This window comes from Phalacrocorax carbo, chromosome 6 (assembly GCF_963921805.1).
Source record: "Phalacrocorax carbo chromosome 6, bPhaCar2.1, whole genome shotgun sequence".
In the NCBI taxonomy this organism is placed as follows: domain Eukaryota; kingdom Metazoa; phylum Chordata; class Aves; order Suliformes; family Phalacrocoracidae; genus Phalacrocorax; species Phalacrocorax carbo.
Genome location: NC_087518.1, coordinates 50,301,605 through 50,322,971, shown reverse-complemented (window position 1 = coordinate 50,322,971; position 21,367 = coordinate 50,301,605). Strand labels below are relative to the sequence as shown.

Below are 21,367 nucleotides of genomic sequence, written 5' to 3'. Positions count from 1 at the left end.
GCCCAGAGAGTTGTGGTGAACGGAGTTAAATCCAGTTGGCAGCCAGTCACTAATGGGGTTCCCCATGGCTCAGTGTTGGGGCTGGTCTTGTTTAATATCTTTATCAATGATCTGGATGAGGGGATTGAGTGCACCCTCAGTAAGTTTGCAGATGACACCAAGCTGGGCCGGAGTGTCAATCTGCTCAAGGGCAGGAAAGGTCTACAGAGGGACCTGGACAAGCTGGATTGATGAGCCGAGGCCAATTTTATGAGGTTTAACAAGGCCAAGTGCCGGATCCTGCACTTTGGTCACAACAACTCCATGCAACACCACAGGCTTGGGGAAGAGTGGCTGGAAAGCTGCCCCGCAGCGAAGGACCTGTGGGTGTTGGTTGACAGCCGGCTGAACATGAGCCAGCAGTGTACCCAGGTGGCCAAGAGGGCCAACAGCATCCTGGCTTGTATCAGGAATAGTGTGGCCAGCAGGAGCAGGGATGTGATCGTGCCCCTGTACTCAGCACTGGTGAGGCTGCACCTTGAATACTGTGTTTAGTTTTGGTCCCCTCAGTACAAGAGGGACTTTGAGTTGCTGGAGCATGTCCAGAGAAGGGCAACGAAGATGATGAAGGGTCTGCAGAGCAGGTCTTATGAGGAGAGTTTGAGGAGCTGGGGTTGCTTAGTCTGGAGAAGAGGAGGCTGAGGGGAGACCTTATCACTCTCTACAAATACCTGAAAGGAGGCTGTAGTGAGGTGGGTGTTGGCCTCTTCTTCCAGGTCACTAACAATAGAATGACAGGAAATGGCTTCAAGCTGCATCAGGGGAGTTTTAGATTGGATATGAGGAAAAATTTCTTTACTAAGAGAGTGGTCAGACAGGCTGCCCAGAGAGGTGGTAGAGTTGCCATCCCTGGAGGTATTTAAAAGACATGTAGATGTGGCACTTCAGGGCATGGTTTAGGAGCCATGGGAGTGTTGGGTTGATGTTTGGACTTGATGATCCTAGAGGTCTTTTCCAACCTTAATGATTCTATGATTCTCTGATTCTGTGATTCTATGAATTTGCAGCCCCTGGTAGGGTTAAGATGAGAGAGGCAGCTGGAGTTCACACTCCTGCAACATGGAGGAGAGAAGAGGCTACCTGGGTACTTTAAATGTATTTCTCAAAAGCAATGGTGGTTAACTCATTACCACCCCAGCGGGACTGGTTATCATGTTGTCTACTCAGTTAAAAGCCTCTAATGAGCTACAGGCACTAGACTCTAATTAGATACCTGCATAAACCTGTTGCCAGCTTACATTTTTACGTAATAAATAAGCTTCAGTGGATGAAGAAGCTTCCCTTCAGGGTCTGAATGTTTCACAGCTCAGTGGGTAAAGGCATTGTGCTTCACAGTGAGATCACACATTTTCCAGACTTAAGCCAGGCCTGAGAACACTCTCTCTTGGCAGGTTTGGGCCAGACCCAAGAGCTATTACCTTCATTCCTGTGAGGGTTAATGAGTCTTGATGATTATGTGTGTGTGTAGGGTAGAAGTCTGAACTGGAATCGACCCAAAGATGGAGAGCAAGATGGGTCCCCAGAGGTAGCCTTTCTGCACAGGCAGCCCCAGAATATAGGGCTTGTCTGAAAACTTTGTATGTTTTCACACCACCAGCAAGGTGGTGATGGCTCTGTCTGTTTCTCAGCTGAACTGTTAATGGCTAGGGAAACTGTAAAGCTTACTGAAGTGCTATGCTGAATGATTCTCTTCTCGTCTTTAGAAGCCTTTGTGAACTCTTTTGTCTGTCTTGGAATTTGTAATTAATTATTTTTTATTACTTTCACTGTAATATGGCTTCACGTAAAGGTGACAGTAAGGTAACGGCCTGATATCAGAGTCGTCAGTCCAGAGAAGTTTAACATTCTTCAACTGGGTATTGAAAAACTCTCCTGAGTACCTGCATTGCACCAAAGGTACTGAGAAGCAGGCTATGCTAGACAGAGTCCAACTGAACAGGGTGATGCCCTCCAAAGACCAGCCATACCCTGGGGACCCATCTGGCAGGCAGCAAAAAGTGGGGAGCATGTCTGAGCTGCAAGAGCCTCCAGAGGGAATGTGGCATTCCCAGTGAGTAATGCACAGATAATGGCTTGTGGTTTCAGGAGCACTGGCAGTATTTCACTGCTGTGTGCTCCAGGCTTCACCTTCACAATAGTTTTGGGTAGAAAGGTGATTGGTGTGTGATAAAAAGTAATGAAAAAGGGAAAATACTTTTTCCAGTCTTAAAGTATGCCCTAGTGATGAAAGAATTGTGTCATCTGACCTACCTGTGTGGAGAGGTTCATGTTCTGGGTACACTTACCTAGCAGGAAGCATGGAGGAATTCCAGCGAAACTGGGAGTGTTGTGCAACACACGTGGCTACAGTTCCCCACCAGTTAGAAGGTTCTTGTGTTTAAGCCATAGATCTGGAGCAATTCCAGGCAGGCAATCTGATTTAAAGTAAACATCCTGGATGCAGTGTGTCATATACTAGCACAATATTGTTTTAGTCTTTCTCATTTCTCCTGTGGGAATAATCATTCCATGAAGAAGGAAAGTGATCTAATGAGAGAATTAACTCAAGAGCTTGAACACTGAATTAATCACAGCTGTCTGAGAGGGGAACCAAGGCAAACTCCGCAGAGAGCTCACTGCATTTCCAAGGAAGGAGGCCAAAACAATACTAAGACTTGGATAGCAGTTGGTGATCAAAACAGAGGCAGGAGAGGTATGCTTTTAGTAGCTACAGGGAAGCAAAACTGTGCAGCAGAGAGCGTTTTCCTCACTTCTATGAGAAGTTAAATCTCAATAGTAGGGGATCGCTGCAACTTTTTACTAGAGCTGTTGAAAACTGCCAGATTGTTGGGGTCTGATCCTTGCTGTGTCCTTACACTTATCTGAAGTAGGTGATTGATTTCCTAGCTTGGCTCTTTTTTCACCATTGTCTAGAGTTGTCTTGCAGCTTCACACTGAATTAGACCTGCTCGCTAAGCTGACTTTATCAAAGGAGCAGGTCTTTTTTTGCCAAAAGGAAAAATGAGTTGTGCTTGAGAATTATCAGTCTTCAGGCATGTGGGACTTTTAGTCTTGCCGTTAGTAAAGTCTGGCAATGTTTCAAATTGTAATCCAAATCCTAACGCTTTTTGGACTCTTCACTTAACTCTTCTTGTCTACATCATCGTGTTCCCTTGGATAATATAGTAGAGCAAACACACAACAGACTCATGAATTGTCTATAGCATGTAGCATTTTTTTAAGTAACTCCATCTTATGCAAACCTTTTGAACAGGAAAAAAGGAAGGAAAATAACCATAAAATGTGCATAAATGCAGCTAATTTTATTCCCTTTATTTTATATAGTCATTAGATTTAGACCAGGAGCATGTTTGCTCTCCTAGAAGGTATTGTACTTGCGTTGACAGGGCTTGTGAGATGATTTCAGTAAGAAGATGGATAGAGTTAAACTCTGCCGGATACCCACCACATTCCACAGCCTGTGTGTGCAGTGGGGTCATTCCAGAAGCAGCGCCTCCATGGAATATGAGATATATACGTCAGGAACTCCATGAGTAACTGTTAGTAGGATGTCTGCAGGTCCTGCATCTGCTTGCTTTGTGAGTCAGGACATCCAGGGCTCCACATACACTGAAGCCTTTCACAGTTAAAACTTCCACAGAGTAACATTTCAACTGTAAATGGCATAGGCTGCTGCTATGCATCCCAGCTCCTTGGCTGCTCTGCTGTTCCCTTGCCATGTATTCCCTGGACGAATTTTTCCCTTGATTTACCTTTCCTCAGTGCAAGTGTTTTTCATCTCCCTTTTCAGAATTTCACCTTTGGGGCTTGGACTAGTTCTCTGATTAGAAAGATCGTTTTTATTCTAATCTTGTCCTTTATAGTGCTTGCAAAATCTGTACTTCATTCTCAGAGTAAACAAAAGGGTTGACTAGAATCAGAACAGACCCTTTGGCATTCCTTACAGAAGATCTGTCTGAGATTAATGACAACATACTTATAGTAATATTTTAATATATTTTTAAACCAGTTGTGCACCTGTGTTACGGTGATTTCATTTGTGCTTTGGTTTTCTCAGTTTGCTTACCAGAATGTTACACCAAATGTTATCAAAACCCTTAAAAAGCTGTATCTCATCTATAGCTTTCACTTTTTCTGCAGGCTTGTTATCTCTCAGCAAGGGAAACTGCACTGTTTTGACACTGTTTGTCTTAAATAATCTAACATAACTTTTATAATTTCGTTATCCTTCAAGGTACGTGGAAATGCATTGTTTAATAACTTGTTCTATTTTTTGGAATCTGAGGTTTTTGCAATATTTTATTTAATAAAATCTCCTTTATAATTTTTGCATAGTAACTTTTGTCCAAGGATCACCTTACAAAGATCAACTCCATTTGCAGTGTGGAATAAGGCTCTGAAACAGAACTTGTCCGTGCTAGTCCTAGTTCTGTAACACTTGCAATGATCAGATAAGTCTCTTACTGACTCTCCCACTGACTCAGTTTGCTTCTCACTACTTATTTTCCTCTCAGGTATATTTTGAAGATTAATGAATATTTATAAAATGCTCTGAGTGAAACCTGCACATGAAAAATGCAACAGAAGTTGAAAATGTCATCATTACTGATGCTTATTATTTTTTAAAGAGGAAGCTATATTGCAATCAATATCCATGGAGAATTATGAACTATAAAAATAGAGTGAGGGCTCAAAAGGTACTACAGTAAATTGTGGCTGTCACAACTACACTGAAGGTGAAAGCAGCTGAGGAGCCTGATGAAGAAAGCCTTGCAGTGGCACAAGATACAGTGGGCAAGTTTTGTTAATAATGCTTAGTATTGAAATGTATGTAGGATGCAGTATTTGTATTACAGAAGGATGATGAAATCCTTTTCAGCCTGCAAGTAATTAAAGATGACGTTCATCATCATAAGTAACATTAAAGCAGCAGGCTCAGATAACCTGTACTAAAGAGCTCTAAAAGAACTGTCAAGAAAGATCTCATTTGTAATAATTCCTGGCATTTTGGTGAAATTTCAGGAGACTCATAGTATTGTGCCAATGTTTAAGGAAAGAAAATTAAATAAACAGAGCAAGCAGGATGACCCAGCCAGCTGTGTTATGGTTAACGTGACACCAGTCCTAAGTATCACAGCACAAAAACTGATACTTAGCCAGGTAGTAAATAAGTCAATAATTGGCAATAATCTTTATTTTTATCAATATCGCCTTGTTGATAAATCCAATTTAATTTATTGATAAAGGTTTTAAGTCTGTTTCCTACAGATTAGTGGAAGAACGTGTTTCACAACATATTTCACAAAGCATTTGATCTACCATTGTGACATTTCGATAAAGATCTTAGTTGAGTCTGATGTCACTAAATACAGAGATATTTCAGTTGCCTGGGCCAGCGTGGGTCCGGAAGCAGGGCATGCGCTTTTGAGCTGTGTTGCACAGCAGGCACTTACCAAATCAGGTCAGCATTAGCTGGGGATGTCTGCAGCCATCAGTAACTTGGATCTTTCTTTCCCCTGGTTCACCTTCACGGTGTATTGTTGTAGTCTGATTTTTAGTGCTTTGTGTTACTTTTAATTTTGTTTCATCTGAGTTATCCTAGCCTTTTGGTAAATGTAAAATCACCACTGATAGCATTTCAGAGTGGCACAGAGATTGCCTAAGATGTAAATTACTGGGAGTATAAAGCAGCTAGACAGAATTGTACAACATAGGGAGGATATTTATGACTGGAGAAGGGACAGAGAAGAACTGTAAATATGATTTAAGGAGAGAGGGAATGTCTTATAATGATGTATGTAAACTAAATAGAGCTAAGAGCTCATTGCTAAGAGCAATTTCATCTAGTGTATATGCTGCTGAGCAGAGAAGCAATGCTGAGTACTGAAAAACTCTTTAATACAACAGCCTTTAGCAAAAATAGTGGCTGAAAGCTGAAACAACAAATGTTAAATTAAGGATAATCTTTAACACTGAGGAAACATTATCAGGTGCACTGGAATTCTCCATTATTTAGAGTTTTAAATCGAGACTGAAATTCTTTCTGGATGATAACTTGTATCGGAACAAAGCATATCTATCTACAGATCTGGATCAATGAAAAAGTGACCAAGAAGTATGGGACAATTTCTGGGCTAGGGACAACTGAGTAGTTCTTGACTTTTTGGCTTAGAAAAGAGATGACCTAGAGGAAATATGGTAGCCCTGAAAAATTATTGGGGTCATAAAAGAGTTAAATGGTTTGCTTAGGGTACATCATGAGTCAGTGGGAAAGTTATGAATAGGAGTGAAATGGTCTTGGTCCCTTAGCTGCTGTAGGACCCAGAGCTGTTCAAGGGCATGCAATAACCAGTCTCACGGGTCATCCTGAAACTAAGCATGGAAGAATTGTTTGTTGAGAGTGCTTTCAGGAGTAATTTAGCCAGAGCAAAGAGAATAAAGTGGGATGGAAAGTAAATGAGCAGAGACGCAGGCAGAGACAATTGTGCTCTACTTAACAAAGAACAGGAAGGAAATCTTTGGCCATGATGACACAGAAAAAGTTGGTGTTATGGTAGTGAGGGGATAATTCTTGAATATTGAGCATAGCAAAAAAAATAGTAGGAAAATTTCTGCTCTGATTTGGGTGCAATAAGGACAGGAAAGAACGCAGCTGGTGAAATAGGGGGAAAAAGACTGTCAGAGCTTTACAGAAGACCAAATTCTTGTTCTTTCTTTTCAAACAGTAGAACTGACAAATTGACTTAGCATGAAATACAGATGTGGCAAAGTATCGTTTTAAAATCAGTTCAGTGCTGGCAGGAATTATTCCATTGTTAAATATACTGAGAAGCTGGTTGGAAGCAGAGCATGACCTCATGGGTCTAGCATTACTATTGCAGCTGTGTGAAACCATTCAAATAAATAAACAGCCTGCTGAAGAAAGTGCGCTGGGTTTTGAAGATTCTCCTAGCTTAACAGGCTGTGACAAGTCATTGTTTTAACTGTGGGCCAGATCCTTAAATGCTGTAAGGTGCCTAGCTCCACAGCAAGCACTGAGATGATGCTGATTTTCACAGTTCAATAATCTGAGCCCCCAAATTTTATCCTTCTCATGGTTTCCCTGGTGATGTTACTATGAAAGGCTGTACAGAAAGGCACAGACCTGTCCACTCTACAGCGATGTCAGAGGGAGTATGGGTGCATAAGTGAAAGCAGGATTTCATTCATCCTTACCTGGCGAGTTCCTCTGGGACTGGTGCAGGTTTTGGTTTTACTTTGACCATAACAATGATGATGGGAAGCAGAACTACTGATGGGAGAAACATGATTGGGGCCCTCCCTGACACTTCTGTTTGTCAGAGACCATTCTGTTTGGAAGCATTCAGTGGGATCAATTGCACCCCAAATTATGCTTCAAATTCATATTGTAGGAGGCTTTTGTACTGCTGTTGTTTAAGGTAAAAGCCCAGTGCAACAGACCGTCATACTGTATATGGGCAATATATGGATTTAGGGATTTATCTAGTACACCACAATCCCCCATTTTGCAAGGACGTTCTTGAGATACAAAGTAATACATTTTCAGTGGTCAGCAGCCAGGCTCACTGACCTATTTCTGCCTGCAGCATTTCTTTATCTGAGCAGAGCCAGGTGCAGAGGAACTGGTGACAGGAGTGCTGTGTGCCTATGCTAATGAAGGGCTTTGGTCAAAGACTTGGCCCGTTACTGGCAGGGCCTTTCAGAGGTCTCTAGTTTTTGCTGTTCCACCTTAAGACAGCAGGAGCTGCTTGTGCCTCTCCTCTTTGAAAGTCAACCCCTGGATGTTACCTTCAGGCTTTTAGCTGTTCGGTTCAAGTCACAAGATTACACCTGTGCTAACCTGTCTGGGAGCTTTGTGATGCAGATGCAAACACATCAAAGAAAGATTAATATAACCAGCCACTGATTTATTATGTTCTAGGAGGTAAGGGATAAAGCAGGCTGGCATGATGCTCTGAGCCCAGCCTCCACGAAAATTTATCTTGTCCTGACATACACCCACCACCATTTATCTTATCTGTTCCCCTTCCTCTCTCTTTAGTTTCTCAAACTTCAGGAGTTTCTTTTGGCAGGCATGCTCCTCGCTGCTGCTGCTGCTGCTGCTGCTGGAGCTTTCCTCTGAGCTTTCGGAGAGGAGGTACTTGATTGCCATCATGTCCTTCTTGTTCATTTGCAAGCAGAGGCAGGAGGATTCGCTCACCTTAAATGACTGCCCCCACATATTCTGGCACATGTCAGTCCCATTTGCATACATCTGTGTGTCAAACGAGAAAAGTATCAATTGAATTTAAAAAGAAAGGAGTTAATGTGTATGAAATGAATAAAAATTTATAGCTTTTTAAATATTGGTACTAGATTATAAAAAAGCAGTCTGCAGTCATCTACTGCCTTGCTGTGTGCCATGCTTCATTACTTCTGAGAGATCTTAAAATGTTTTCCAGTCCCACATCTGGCAAAAGAGATTTGGCTGTTGTGACAGCAAGTGGTTACACAAAGTGCAAAGTGATCAACAGCCAGCCCTTTGTTTCCACCCTGGGGCTGACAGCCCAGCTAGCGTTCTGGGTCTGACAGACCAAAGCTCTGTGTGACAGCCTGTACAACTGTAGCATGTCAGGACACTCTGACATGGCTCGGGATCTGAGTACTGCTGAAAGCGCCAGACTGAGTGTTTTGAATATGGGAATATCTACAGGCTAGAGACAGCCCCGTGGAGTCACGGCTCTGTGGGATCTCACTGTGCCTGCTGCAGCGTACATTGTGACTGGGCAGGACCTCACAGACAAAGAGAAGGGACGTAACTTAGAAACTGCTTGAAGAAAAGAAGTTTTTTTTTCAAGCCTTCAACGTGCTTCGTCCAGTGGTGCAACAGCCTTTCTGGCTCAAGAAATTGTAAACTGCAGCTTCTTTCACTCTCTGCAACTGAATCTGTCCTGTTCTTGATACTACATTGCTTTGTAAGGCCTGTGTCACAGGACCTGTGCAACCAAGCAACAAGGATATTTCTTGTTTGCCCAGCTCACATTGTGATGACCTTATTCCTGTCCAGCTTGGGTTTGCCTAAGAGTATTAACTTAGGAGTTATCACGTCCAGCCACAGGGTGGACAGGATATATGCTTTATCTTGCCTGCATTTCTCCCACGTGTTTGTGGTTGAAGTTCAATCTTTTCTGTTTCTGTAAAGGAAGCTTTAGGTACTCCCAGAAACAAAGCTAAGAATGAAGTTGGGGGTGTGAGTGATGGTGGGAGTAGAAGCCCTGGGAATTAAGGAGTGGGAGTGTTAATGACCAAAACAGCGGACCAGGCAGCAGGACTGCTGGGTTCCATCACTGACTGATTCACCTTGACCATGTCACCAGCATCTCTCTGAAGGAAGCCGTGTTTCTTCTGTAATAGTACAAGCAGCCCTTGCACATGATGCTGATTCTTGAATCCTACAGCATTTCTCTAGTGCTGTAATTTCTGGGTGGTATGCTGGTTTACCGTCATCATCAGCTCATATACAGATCTGACACTGAATCTCGGAGAAGGTGCCCTGTGTTTGTGGTTGGGAGACTTCTGCATAGAAGCAGTTCTGTGTGAAAAAAAATTAATTATTACAGATTTAAGTCTATTATGTGGAAGTGGGACTCGCCATCTGTAGTCCTGAAGCAGCTTCTGCTCCACCTATTTTCCACAAGAAGTTCTTATGAGATGTCTCCCTGTCTCCCCACATGAAAAACTATGTTGACATATACTGTGCAGGAAGGTAGATGAGAAGAAATCATAGTCATTGCTTTTGCCCTAGAAATCTGTCCTTTGTGAATAATACAGAGTCCATTCCGAATAGCCTCAAAGACTCTGTAGTGTGTAAAATAGCTTTTCAGTTCACACTGTCTCTAACCAGGGCTCGCTCCCTGGATGCTGCAGTTGCTAGAGGAGGAGTATGGAGCTGGGCTAGTGCGCTGGGAGCAATGCAGAGTCAGAAATGGAAAGATTGCTGTGTCTAGTTCTCTTCTTGTGTTCTCGGTGCAGGCAGATCTTAGCTGTTTCTTTCCCACTATTCCTCTGCTTTTAAGCAGCATTAGACATTTTCTTCCAGCTCCTGTACAGTTCCTGGATTTCTACCTGCTTTTAGCTAATCATTCCAGAAAGTATTAAAAGCCGTCATGTGGGTTTTCTTAGGTCTGTATGCAAGAGACATTCTACATCCTGTCCTTATGTCCCACAGGCTCTTCTACCTGCTAGATTGGTAATTGTATTTTGACCTTCCTCCTAACTGCTTAAAGACCAGAGCATAGCCAGCATGCTGCAGCAAACAAACAGTGCACACAGCCCATTTACTAAACACATCCCTAAATTACTGCAGAGGGTTCTGATTCTTCAGCTTCTTGGAAGATGTTCCAGTCTATGCATTAACATTGCTTGGGGAGCACTCAGCTGGGAGAACAATGAGAAAATGTGTCTTGTTTTAGCCAGGCTAAAACTGGCTGTGATCCATTGTGCATTCTTAATACTCAGCATTTGTTTCACATTCAGCATTTGTTCCAAATAGTCCTTACAACCACTTGCGTATGTCAAATGCAGGGCTGCTGATTGCTCCTCCATATGAGCTGAGGGCATATAAAGAAAGCAAGCATCTGTCCACAGTGCTCTGACACTGGAGAACCCTTTGTGCTTCTAGATATAGTAACTTCCTTTTCCATGAGTTGAGACCAAACCAAGAGAGTCTAGTGCCTGTATATCGTGTAATTTTCATATGGGAAATGTGTTTTTTTCAATTTCTCTGAAGAAACTTCATCCTTATTCTTACTTACCATGCAAACCTATTTTTGGTAAAAACATGGGCAATTTAGGGTGTGGTTCTGTTTAGTTTAGGAATAGCTGCGCCTGGCTTCAAGTGATAAGACCTCTGGTTTTGGGGCATGTTATTCCCTGCAGATGGTATATTTTCTTTAAGAAATAAGTAGAGGGAATTCGAGGTTAAAAACTCCTATCTCTGGACCAGGGATGAAGATTATAATTTCACTTCATCTGGAACTACTCATGATTTAGCACATCTGGGAAACTAAACTGTACGTTTCTGCAGCCCATTTGTTTTTTGGCCACCTTCCTAAACCTGCTGATTAGTGTCACTTTTGCAAGGCAGACAGCAATCCTGCACTGACTGGACTGTGACTTCCACTTATATCAGTTGCTGAACTGACTTCTGGAGGTACATGCACTTGAACTTAATTCAAAACAATGAATCTGGGATCTCTGCAAGCCTTACTACCAGTCCCTGAGCACTACACTCAAATTTCATTTACTTCTGCAATTTGGACAGTTTTCATGGACTCAATGAAATTCAAGTGTTAAAAATATTCAAATCAGTGTAGCAGTTTTGAGATGTGTTATGTTGTCCTGATGCTAAACTTCCTTGAGTCACTAGAAAAAATCCTACCTGACCCTTGAAAGTTCTGTGGATTAGGTCTAAGGCAACCTTGCTCCTGTAAGTCTTGTCAGTTCTCATTTTATACACCTTTGCTCATAAAATTAGTTATCCCAACCATTAAACCTTCTCAGAAAAATGAGATGAGCTCTCAGAAAGCTTGTCAGTGCTGCTCTTTAACCATCAGAGTTATATAGAACAAAGTTAGCTCTGGCTAGCCATTGGCAGACACCATGGAGAACACACATCAGAGAGATGATGGGTCTATGGAGAGCAAAAGGAAGACACTTAGAAGAATGTCAGGACTTATTGATTTGGAGGACTTGAATGTGAAATAGAGAAAAGGGCAAAGATGCCAATAGGCAAGAAAACCTTAAAAATTCCTTAGTGATTTGGGAACTTACGTCCCAATTTAAAAAGACAGGTGCGTCAGGCCTCACATTATGTAAGGAATCTTATAAAATGCATCTCAGTGTTGTTGTATGAAAAAGTTCATTTATCTTTTCCTTTCTAAACCCCACTGCAGTTAAAATATCAGTGCTGCTTGAGCTTTTACTTTTGTTTCACAAGTGGTATTAATTGTGATTAATGAAATGTATATATACTTAGAGTAAGCAATCTACATAAATGTTCTAAAATTTTTATACTTAAAACATCAGATGCAGGTATGGCTTGAAACTGCTGTAAAAATGACTCACCTGTTGCATTTTATACCCATATATGCAGGAAAAAAAAAGAACTCTTAATGCCATTTTTTCTGCTCCAGTTGATCAGATTTTCTTACCTCACTGTATGGAATACATTTATTCTTACAGTGGTTTTCTCCACTTTCATCCCATTCCCAGTCCGTCAGCCAGTTATGAACACATGTGGAATCATCTCTGCAGGCTTCATACCTTCACAGAGATTAGTGTGGAAGATACAGTTATTTCTCTCACCTTTTTCTCGGTGGACTCAGATTCAACTCAGAAAGTCTATGTGGGCTATGCTAGTAACGCAGTATGGCTGCACAGTGCAGTTTAGCAACAGATCTTCAAGAAATGTGCACATTATCTTAGCTTGACATGTATATAAACTCTGAGCTGGCCAGGAAGGCAAGACCTAAATCCCAACAGTTCACCCACTGTTTTAAACTCACAGACTTAAGTAAAGGGCTCATATTCTGAGGAGCAAAACCCATGCAGTGTTTTCTGCTTGGATATGTTTGCTGATGTTACTGAGTGGAGGAAATACTGTGTGGGAGGGTGTTTCATGAATGCTGATATTCAATATTGTGACAGAGCACAGGTACGCTAAGAGTGAACTGTCACTTGAGGGAGGTGAGGGGAAAGTTTGCATTTATGAATTAATATGGGAAAAGAAGAATGATATTTCCTGGGGAGGGGGTTGCTGTAAGGAATGTGTACTGAAATAAGGAGAGTACATAAATAACAGAATCATGTAAACCAATAGGCTGTCAGCCTCAGAATGTAATTTTCAAAGAAGTTAAACTTGAAGTGAAGGAGGAGAGGTAAGAGTCTTGTAGGGTATAGGTATAAAACTTTAAATTTTAAGTTATTTTTAAATTGTAAGCGGTAATGTAAAAAAAAGCCTATAAATGGCCTAGAACGAGTATGGTATGCAACTGGCTGCTCTATGTGATGAGAGATCTCATGACTTACCTTCATCCTACATAATTTCCTTCCTTCCACTTCTTTTTATGTTCTACTTTTTGGCTCTTACATTTCTTAAGGATCACTTTCTGCAGATCAGTTAACATCCTCTTAAACTTAGCCTCAATGGCTTCAGGCGGACTATTCTCACCAGTAACTGAGTGCCAAAACCATGAGGCACAGCTTTCAAACAGTTAGCATAGTTCAGTGTCTCAGCGTGGTATTTATAATCAATGCCTTTGGATATCTTTTCTGTTTGTAATTTTTGATCTTCAGGGTCATGTGTCCAAAACTGCTTTGATATCATGAGGGCTGCAGACTTATATTTTTTAATGAAATGTGAGGTTGTCACGTGGTCACAGAACTACAAGAACTAGACATAGGCCATCCATTTGCACATGCAGGAAGGTAAGAATGTGCACATCTGCAGAGCCTTCACATAGGTTTTCTGGGTTTTTTGGAGGGATAAAGATCAGTAACAGATGGAGGGTAACCAGGGTCTGAACTAAATGGGTCTAGGGCAGGAGACAGATATTCTCAAATGTGTTCATCTGCTGTCAGAGGTAAGGGCACTGCTGGAAATATAGGCTGCAATTTGATAAATTAATATAATGTAACACTAATAGACAGATCCTACCAGTTTGTGCCATGACTGGATTTGGGACTAGGGAGTATAAGAATAATTGGTTTGTCATTTGTTAATGTACCCTGCGTGTACCCTGACTGGGAAAGACACACCAAGGTAACTCCCCAGTGACAGCTGTTTCTCTAATCCTGGTCACCTTGTGTGCTTGAAGGCACACCAGTTAGAAGCATCAATGTAAACTTTTTGTTAATCACCATCTATGAACTCTCCACATACCAGCATCAGATTCAACAATTAGCCCTTGATTCTTCAAGCCAAGTAGGCATGTCCTTCATTTTACGTGTGCACTAAAATTCATTGCTTTCCAGCAAAGTCGATCAGTATCTACTGTGAGCTGCCTGATACTAGCACTTCCACTTAAAGCAGTTGTGCCCTTCCCACAGTCTTCTTTGTTGATTTCCTTTTTTATTTGGCTAAGTATGGTTCCCAGACTAGGGCTGCTTCACAGCTGCTCAGACAATGCCGCTGGCACACGGGTGGGGACAGGGTAGAGGAAAGAATGAGCAGCCCTTGGGGCTTAGGAGAGGGCAGAACTGCTTCCTTTGAAATTAGCGTCACCTTCAGTTATACTTTTCAAGTCATGAATATATATTTCAGAGTTTTACTGAACTGGGGCATTGATGCTATGCATCTGGTTTCCTCAGGAATCTGAATTAAGTATGTTGATTAAAGCATTTATATTTTTTTTTCACTATTATCTGTTGAATCACCAAATGAAATGTTTCCCAATTATGATTATTGCCTGACTCTGTGGTTTGTAATATAAGCAGGTAGCAAGGCATAACTCTGTTGTTACAAGTCTTGCTTTATCCCAATGGAAGTAATTATGAAGCTAAGTGTATAAAAAATAATGACTTATGAAGTCTGATTTCTGCTGTCCAGAGACCCATAAGTGGTTTCTTCAAACCTTAATTAAAACCTGTGAGAAACATAAACATAAATACTGAGAAGATCCTCCCTGAAGATACTGGTTCCTTATGAACAATGGGCAGGATGTTTTTATTTGAAAGCCTTTTTTCCCCATTTTTTATTATTAGCTGTTTCTCTTTTAAACGGCACAGGGCCCTTTCATAGGTGGATCAGAAAATGGCTTGTACATTGAGCTCTTTCAAAAGCAATAGTTTTAGGACTAGTGGGAGCAAGGAATCCTAAGACAATAGGAAGAAAAGGAAGGCCCGAAGCTAGTCAGATTAATTTCTTTTAAATTAAGTCACTGCTCATTCAGAATCCTCTGCACATTTCTGGCCACAAAGACATACAGTATGCAGCAGGCACGCTCACGGCATGTAGAGAAAGTAGGTCACATCACGAGCAGTGCTACAGCATGCTAAAGGGACTCGAGTGAATAGAACATGAAAAAATGTTACTTTAAGTCACCAGAAAGAGTGGGAATTCTGTCCAGGCTCTTTTCTAGCCTCAGGCCTTAAGCAGGGTGAGGGAATGGGGTTGACACTGGCATTAGGCAGGCTCACAGACTAGCATGCACACTAATGGGTCATCATTACAGTTTTGACTCAGGCCAGGCATCTATGATGCCAACAGGGGCAATAGATCATTATTCAGTATTTGTTTAAAGCCTGTTCTCTGCCAGGAGACTCTATACTGGAAAAGGGTCAGTTTTTCCTGTGCAGCAGCTCTCAGTCACCCCCCCCCCATACTTTCCAACAACAAAAATTAAAAATGCTATGTACCTGGAGGTTCTGGAGATACCCAGAGGACACTGAGGGTTTTGCTATGTAATATTGACCCAGCATAAACACTTTGGTATAAATCTCATATGTACTAAGGGTGGCTTAAACCAGTTCATAGATGCAAACTAAACTTACAGGGTATATTTTCTGTTGTGTTTACACTTTCACTGGATATAGCAATCTGATGATGACTTTGTGTGCTACTTGTTTTGGGATACATTTGTTTTAGATATTGGTATCCTATCGCTTTGCCTGTTAGATCTATTCTAAAACTCACTGGCAGCTCCAGTGCTTTAATATCTAAATGCTTTCAAATTTTGGTTATGTTTGGTTCTGAGCTTTGAGATTCTGAGCACTGAGGCAAATTCAAAGTCTCGGTCTTTGTCTTCAAGGAGGTCAATAATCTAGATTCAGTTTAGAAGATTACCAAAAATTTAGGAAGGAAGACTGCACATGACAAATCTGTTCCTGAGGCACATGGAGTTTCCTAACAGAAATAAAATCCATCACTAGAGGAAACCCTGGGGAAGCTAAGAAATACATCAGCCCTTCTCACTACCTTCCATTACAAATCCAAGCTATGCTTCTTGTTTCCTTCTCTGGCACAAAGCAACAGAGAAATATTTAAAGACAAATCCTACCAAAATACTGCATCGCATACATTACTTTACCCTTGCAGATTAGATGAGAGTCAAAATAAATCCATGTGTCAATAATATTCCAGTTGTGTAACCACTAGGGAAAGTGCTGTACAGAGCAGTGCGAGAGAACCTGACCGTGCACTACTGTGTGTACTGGATTTTCTGTGCTTCCAAGAAAAGCTCTTTTAGAAGTATTTAAACAGTTTTCTGTGATTTTCAGAGCAGCCAAAGGGATTCAGACATTCACAGTTCATTACTTTCAAGAGATGCTAGCAGTTACAATCCTAGAGTGTGAACACAGCCTGTGCTGTTTGCACTATGCTTCACACCAATTTAACCATAATGATGAGTTAGTGTAGTTACTAGGCACAACATTAATATGGTACTGACTGAGATTTGTATGTCACATGGTGACATTATTTAAGATCCAACATCTCAAAACAGGGAGGGAGGGAGAGATATATGCTGGATATGGACCACTGAAAAAGTCTCACTACCCCACCTGGATATAATGCTACTACCCCCAGACAAAGGACAGACGGGTGCTGGGTTGTCTTGCACTCCAAAATTAATGTGATTCCCTGATGCTATATTTTGGGAAACAAAATTAAATGCTACTATGCTTGCTCATTGCTATTAATATTTTAAGCATTACTTGGCTGCAAGTTTCTCTGAGATTCAGGCTTTTGGAAGTGGTTTTAGTGAGAGGGATGATGGAAGGGAAGAGAAAAGGACAAGGATGAAAAATTAAGGAATTAAGATAATTTGTTATATGAATTAATTGAAAACATAGAGGAAATGGCTGCTTTCATTATTTTGTAGTGCATTTTATACATAGAAAATAAATGTATCCTATCATGATCAAGTATTTAGATTTAAAATGCTAACTGCATAAATGCTAATTCACAGGCATGGGCTTTTTAAAGGGTGGGCAGGCCCTCCCTGCTGTTAGTGCCTCTCAATGTGGTGAGAGCTCCTCCGTTGCGTCAGGCAGTGCTGATGCGACTGCGTTGCATCCTCATGGAGAGCAGGGCAGTGCTGCCCCTGAGTCACCAAACTCTGACAGCATTTAGTGACTCTGTCCTGCGTTCAGCCTGTGCCATTACTGTTTTGGGGGTAGTAGCTTAGCAGAGGGAAAAGCAGAGAGGGTAAACAAGAAATGAAGAGAAATAACAAGAGAAAAGGCATAAAGATGGTGCAACACCATTGAATCTTAGTGCCACTTGATGGGGAGATCTGTGCCTCATGCACCCATGCTCCTTGACACCCTAGTGACATGGGCATATTAAAGCTAAATAAAAATACTTTGACAAAAAGCTGAACCTACCAGTCATCACAAAAGCTTTGACACAGTGGAACAGACTGAATAGCAGCAGTGTCGTTGGGGTGGATCCAGCGAGCAGCATGTGGAGAACACCGGTAAAAGCACTCTGTTTTCTTTGTGAAATCTTCGCAGCTGAGGTGGGTGAGAAAAGCCACAAATAAGCCTGTTTCTTAGCATCAAGGCTGTAGCCTCAGTTTTTTAGGCCCGCTTTGATGTGGATGCAATACTACAGATTAGAGGAAAAACATAGAAAGGCATCCTTTTGCCCTGTTAGTGTCTAGGTTCCAAACTCATTCCTCTGGCATTGTGTACAGTCTCTGACCGTGCAATTACCATAGCCAGCTAAAGGGTGCACGAATGTTTCCATGCATATTTCAGCCCTATTTGTGTAAGCTTTCTGTAAACTTTTGAGGCTGTGAGTTTTCCTGGCAAGAACGATTCCAGACAATAATACATTCTAGTTTATAGTACAAAACTTCTTCTATGCTGTAGCCTCATGGTTTCACTAATCTTTAGATTTTCCCACAGCCCAGCTGAAGTTACTTAAAAACGCATACTGTTGCTGCTCTTCTGGGAGTGGCAGGCAATAGCTGTTACTGTTGCACATCTGGTTTTGCTTAATTGTTTTGTACTTTCATTCTTTTACTTCTATAACTTGCCATGTTTCACAGCTCTAACATCTAACAGGGTACTAAAAATCTTAATTATGAAGACATTCTTCATGGTTATAAAACCCACAGGACTAAAAGAATTTTTATTCTAAATAATCAGACGTTTCATTTCTGGACTCTTGTGCATTTTGTTTCTGAGATTTAATAATCTAGTTGATCTGCTTTCTAAACAAAGGAAGAAGCCTGGCCTGCATTGACAAGGGGTCACACTCACTGGTGGTTGCTTTGAGAGCTACAGAGGTGCGATGTAGTTGCTACCTACTGGGTTTACAACTGCTTTGTATCGCTAGATCTGGTTTTATACTGAAAGCAAACTTGAAAAAACATAATCCTTTCCTGATAAAATAGCATAAATCTTTCTTCACAAATAGTATCTACTTAGGGATTCATGGGCTTTTGTGAGAGGAGGAGAAGAGTCAGGCGTTGGTCAGGTATAGAGACAAGATGATGGGAAGTAGGCTGGGTGGTGTATTCTTTAGGGCAACCAAGGACTGTCCATCAGCAGCTCCAGGGGGAGTCACCATTCGCTGTGTGGCTGCTACAGCATGCATCTATTGAACCAGGACACAGACAACATCAAAGCTCACTTACGATTTACTGAGCTGCCCACATCTGTTCCAGTAGCTGTTGCTTACTTTAATTACTGGGGAATGAGCCAATTGCTCTGTGAAGTCTGCATAGCAACAGGAAGCTGTTAGGGATGAAACAGAGATCTTGCAATAAGGATTTCCTTTAATACTGTATTTGGAAGACTGAAAATGTAAGATGAATCTGGTTTGGGCCATAACATGATAAAGTGTCTTAGTACTAACTAGAAGATGTACTCAAGCTCTCACATTTTTGTTTTTGGAAGCAGCAGTGTAAATGCTAAGTGAGGTGGACTGGCATCAACAGTGCTTTGTCCAGGTGTGCCCAGAGAGTCCCAAGAATTTTACTAGTGTTCTGCCAGATGTTATATCCTGAGGGAAGCTAACTTTGAAAGCTACCAAATATAAAAAAAGAGAGTTGAAGGAATGCAATAAATACTATACTTTGCTCACTGTAGAATTTTGGTTTCAACCTTTCCCATTTGGTGTCTGCTACAATTAATTCATTTTTATACTTAATCACAATAAACCAAAATCATCTTTGCTGTACATTTTTTTAAGGAGATGGAGCAACAGGAAGAGTAAATGGCATCAGAATTTTTTAAAAATAAATTAAATCAGTGCGAGTTTTGCAGCTGACTCTGTTAAGAACCAGAATCTTACTCTTGGTTTGCATGCAGCAAAATGCCAATGAAGGAAGCTTTTCATATGAGACATAAACTGCATCTTATATATTTTTTTGAGAAATTAAAGGAACTACCTAAACAATTAGTGTGTACAAAGCTGTACTTCTACAACATATCTGGCAAAAATTAAACCACTCTTACATTTAGAGTACAGTGTGCACTCATGCATATTTGGCTCAGGACTTGGCTTCAGTTTGTGGGTGTCGCCTTCTAGACATCCATATTTTTGGCAGGTAGATGACATTATGACAGCAAAGAGGGTGACAGCAAATCTCAGCATTGTTGTTCGGTTCTTTTTCCTGTATGGAGAGAAGTCTTTATTTATATCCTTTATTTCTAGGAGAAGCCATAACATTAAGAGGAAGGACTGCTTTAAAGAAGCTACATATATTAAAAAAATATGCTCAGCAAAGATACACACATAAATATTAAGACACACATTCTCCTTCCTCTTTGCTTATATCTGAACCCTTATACTCCTGCCACATATTTTTGAGGTTCGGTGGCACATGATAAAAGCTGCCAGTAGTTCAGGCTATTTATGAAAACATGTTATAATTTTCAGTATTTAAGAAAATTATTTTAACTTTGTTACACCGACCTGAATTTATCTTTGAACCTTCCAAGAGACAGTCCTCTGCTTCACTAGGTTTGAAGAAAAGATTGATTAGTTCTACAACTTGCAGGGTTGTTTTGCACACTTGGAAATGATACATTTAATACAGCTGCAAGTGAGCTAGCAGTGGTCAGCACCTGGGCTGGATAAATTACATTGATAACTTGCCTTTGTTGAGACTACGCTAATTTATGCTTAAGAATCTGATCCATTTTTTTCTGCCTCATTGACAGAAAATGCAAGATGTTTTGTCTGTAAGACTAAAATTTCTCTAAACACAGACTACATATTAGTGAGCTATATAGATAAACCTAGAACCTGTTACATGAATCAATGCATAATTCTTTATACAGGTTATCAATTTAAACCTTCATTCTTTAGTTAAATATTCCTGTTACCTTTTTGGAATAATTTTGCCTGAATAAGGACTGCAGCTCCTCTATGTACCTAGACTTTTCAGATACAAAGCAAACAACATGTTCCAGAAGAAGAAAACTCTCAAATTTCTCAGTAGTTTCTCACCTCTTTTGCTGTCCTTCTGGGTGATACTTCTCCCTGGAGCAGGAACACAGTAATGTGCTTTTCTTATTTTCCACTTTATATACACATCATCTGGCATCAGTGCTCCAGAATTTGTTTGCCCTGGAAGAGTTCCTTGACCCTTTGGAATGCTAACATAGATTTATCTCAAAAGCAGATGCAATGACCAGCACATAATGCCCTTTTATTGTTTGCAAATGTCAGCGTGATAAAGAGGAAAGTACAAACATAGGTTAGAATTAGAAAAACAACACCTCTCCTATATACCAACTGCAGCTAACTCCCCTGCCTGATTTTCCAATGATTCCTTTTATTATTGATTATTAGATTCATTTCTACAACAGTTTGATGAGGCTTTTATCAGAGATTAGGACTTCCTGAATTAGAGACATTGAAAACAATGCTTCATGTTTCAGCCTCACTGGCTTAATTTTGACCATAGATATGATGGATGGCTTCCTTGGCTTACACGGTAATTTTACAGCAGCCCCTGGAAGAGAATCGACATCTCCCGATTTCCAGGTGTTTGCTCTTTGTCCTCAAAATCCTTTTAAAACTTGCTGCTGTTTGCTGTGGTTGTTCTACCTGCCTCGTGTGTACCCTCCAACCAGTGTGACAAGCACTACAAGGAACTGTTGCTTCTACCATTGATAGTGATTCCTGACCATGCTCAATGTGAGATCCGCTTTCTGCAAAGAGGATTCTGTATCTGAACATAAGCCACTGCATAAGGTAGGCATGGTGATTACAAATAGTTGCGCTTACTTTCATAGATCAAATCTTGTTGGGTACTGTAAGGAGCAGTACCACTCACTACCTTGCAATTATTTAGATGCAGAAGGAAAG

General features: G+C 41.0%; 1 protein-coding gene across 2 annotated transcripts; it reads right to left on the bottom strand.

Annotated features, from left to right (window-relative positions):
* Positions 1-7,946: 7,946 nt before the first annotated feature.
* LOC104039976 (riboflavin-binding protein) lies at positions 7,947-20,600 on the bottom strand. 2 transcript variants are annotated; one of them, XM_064455178.1, is made up of 7 exons: positions 20,504-20,562; positions 19,967-20,010; positions 19,507-19,664; positions 18,684-18,783; positions 17,425-17,553; positions 12,252-12,363; positions 7,947-8,314 (listed from the first exon to the last, which is right to left on the bottom strand). In XM_064455178.1, exons 3-7 carry the CDS (start codon positions 19,643-19,645, stop codon positions 8,069-8,071), a joined length of 726 nt encoding a protein of 241 aa, XP_064311248.1. In that variant the 5' UTR covers positions 19,646-19,664; positions 19,967-20,010; positions 20,504-20,562; the 3' UTR covers positions 7,947-8,068. The 2 variants fall into 2 exon arrangements, with proteins under 2 accessions (XP_064311248.1, XP_009507827.1); XM_009509532.2 differs by lacking the exon at positions 19,967-20,010 and having other exon boundaries at positions 20,504-20,600.
* Between the last annotated feature and the right edge of the window lie 767 nt (positions 20,601-21,367).

Coding starts and splice junctions, on each gene's coding strand:
- LOC104039976 (XM_009509532.2), bottom strand. CDS start 19,645: ATGCTGAGATTTGCTGTCACCCTCTTTGCTGTCATAATGTCATCTACC. Junction 18,784..19,506: donor GTGCACACTGTACTCTAAAT/GTAAGAGTGGTT, acceptor CATCCCTAACAG/CTTCCTGTTGCTATGCAGAC. Junction 8,315..12,251: donor AATGTATTCCATACAGTGAG/GTAAGAAAATCT, acceptor TTTGACACACAG/ATGTATGCAAATGGGACTGA.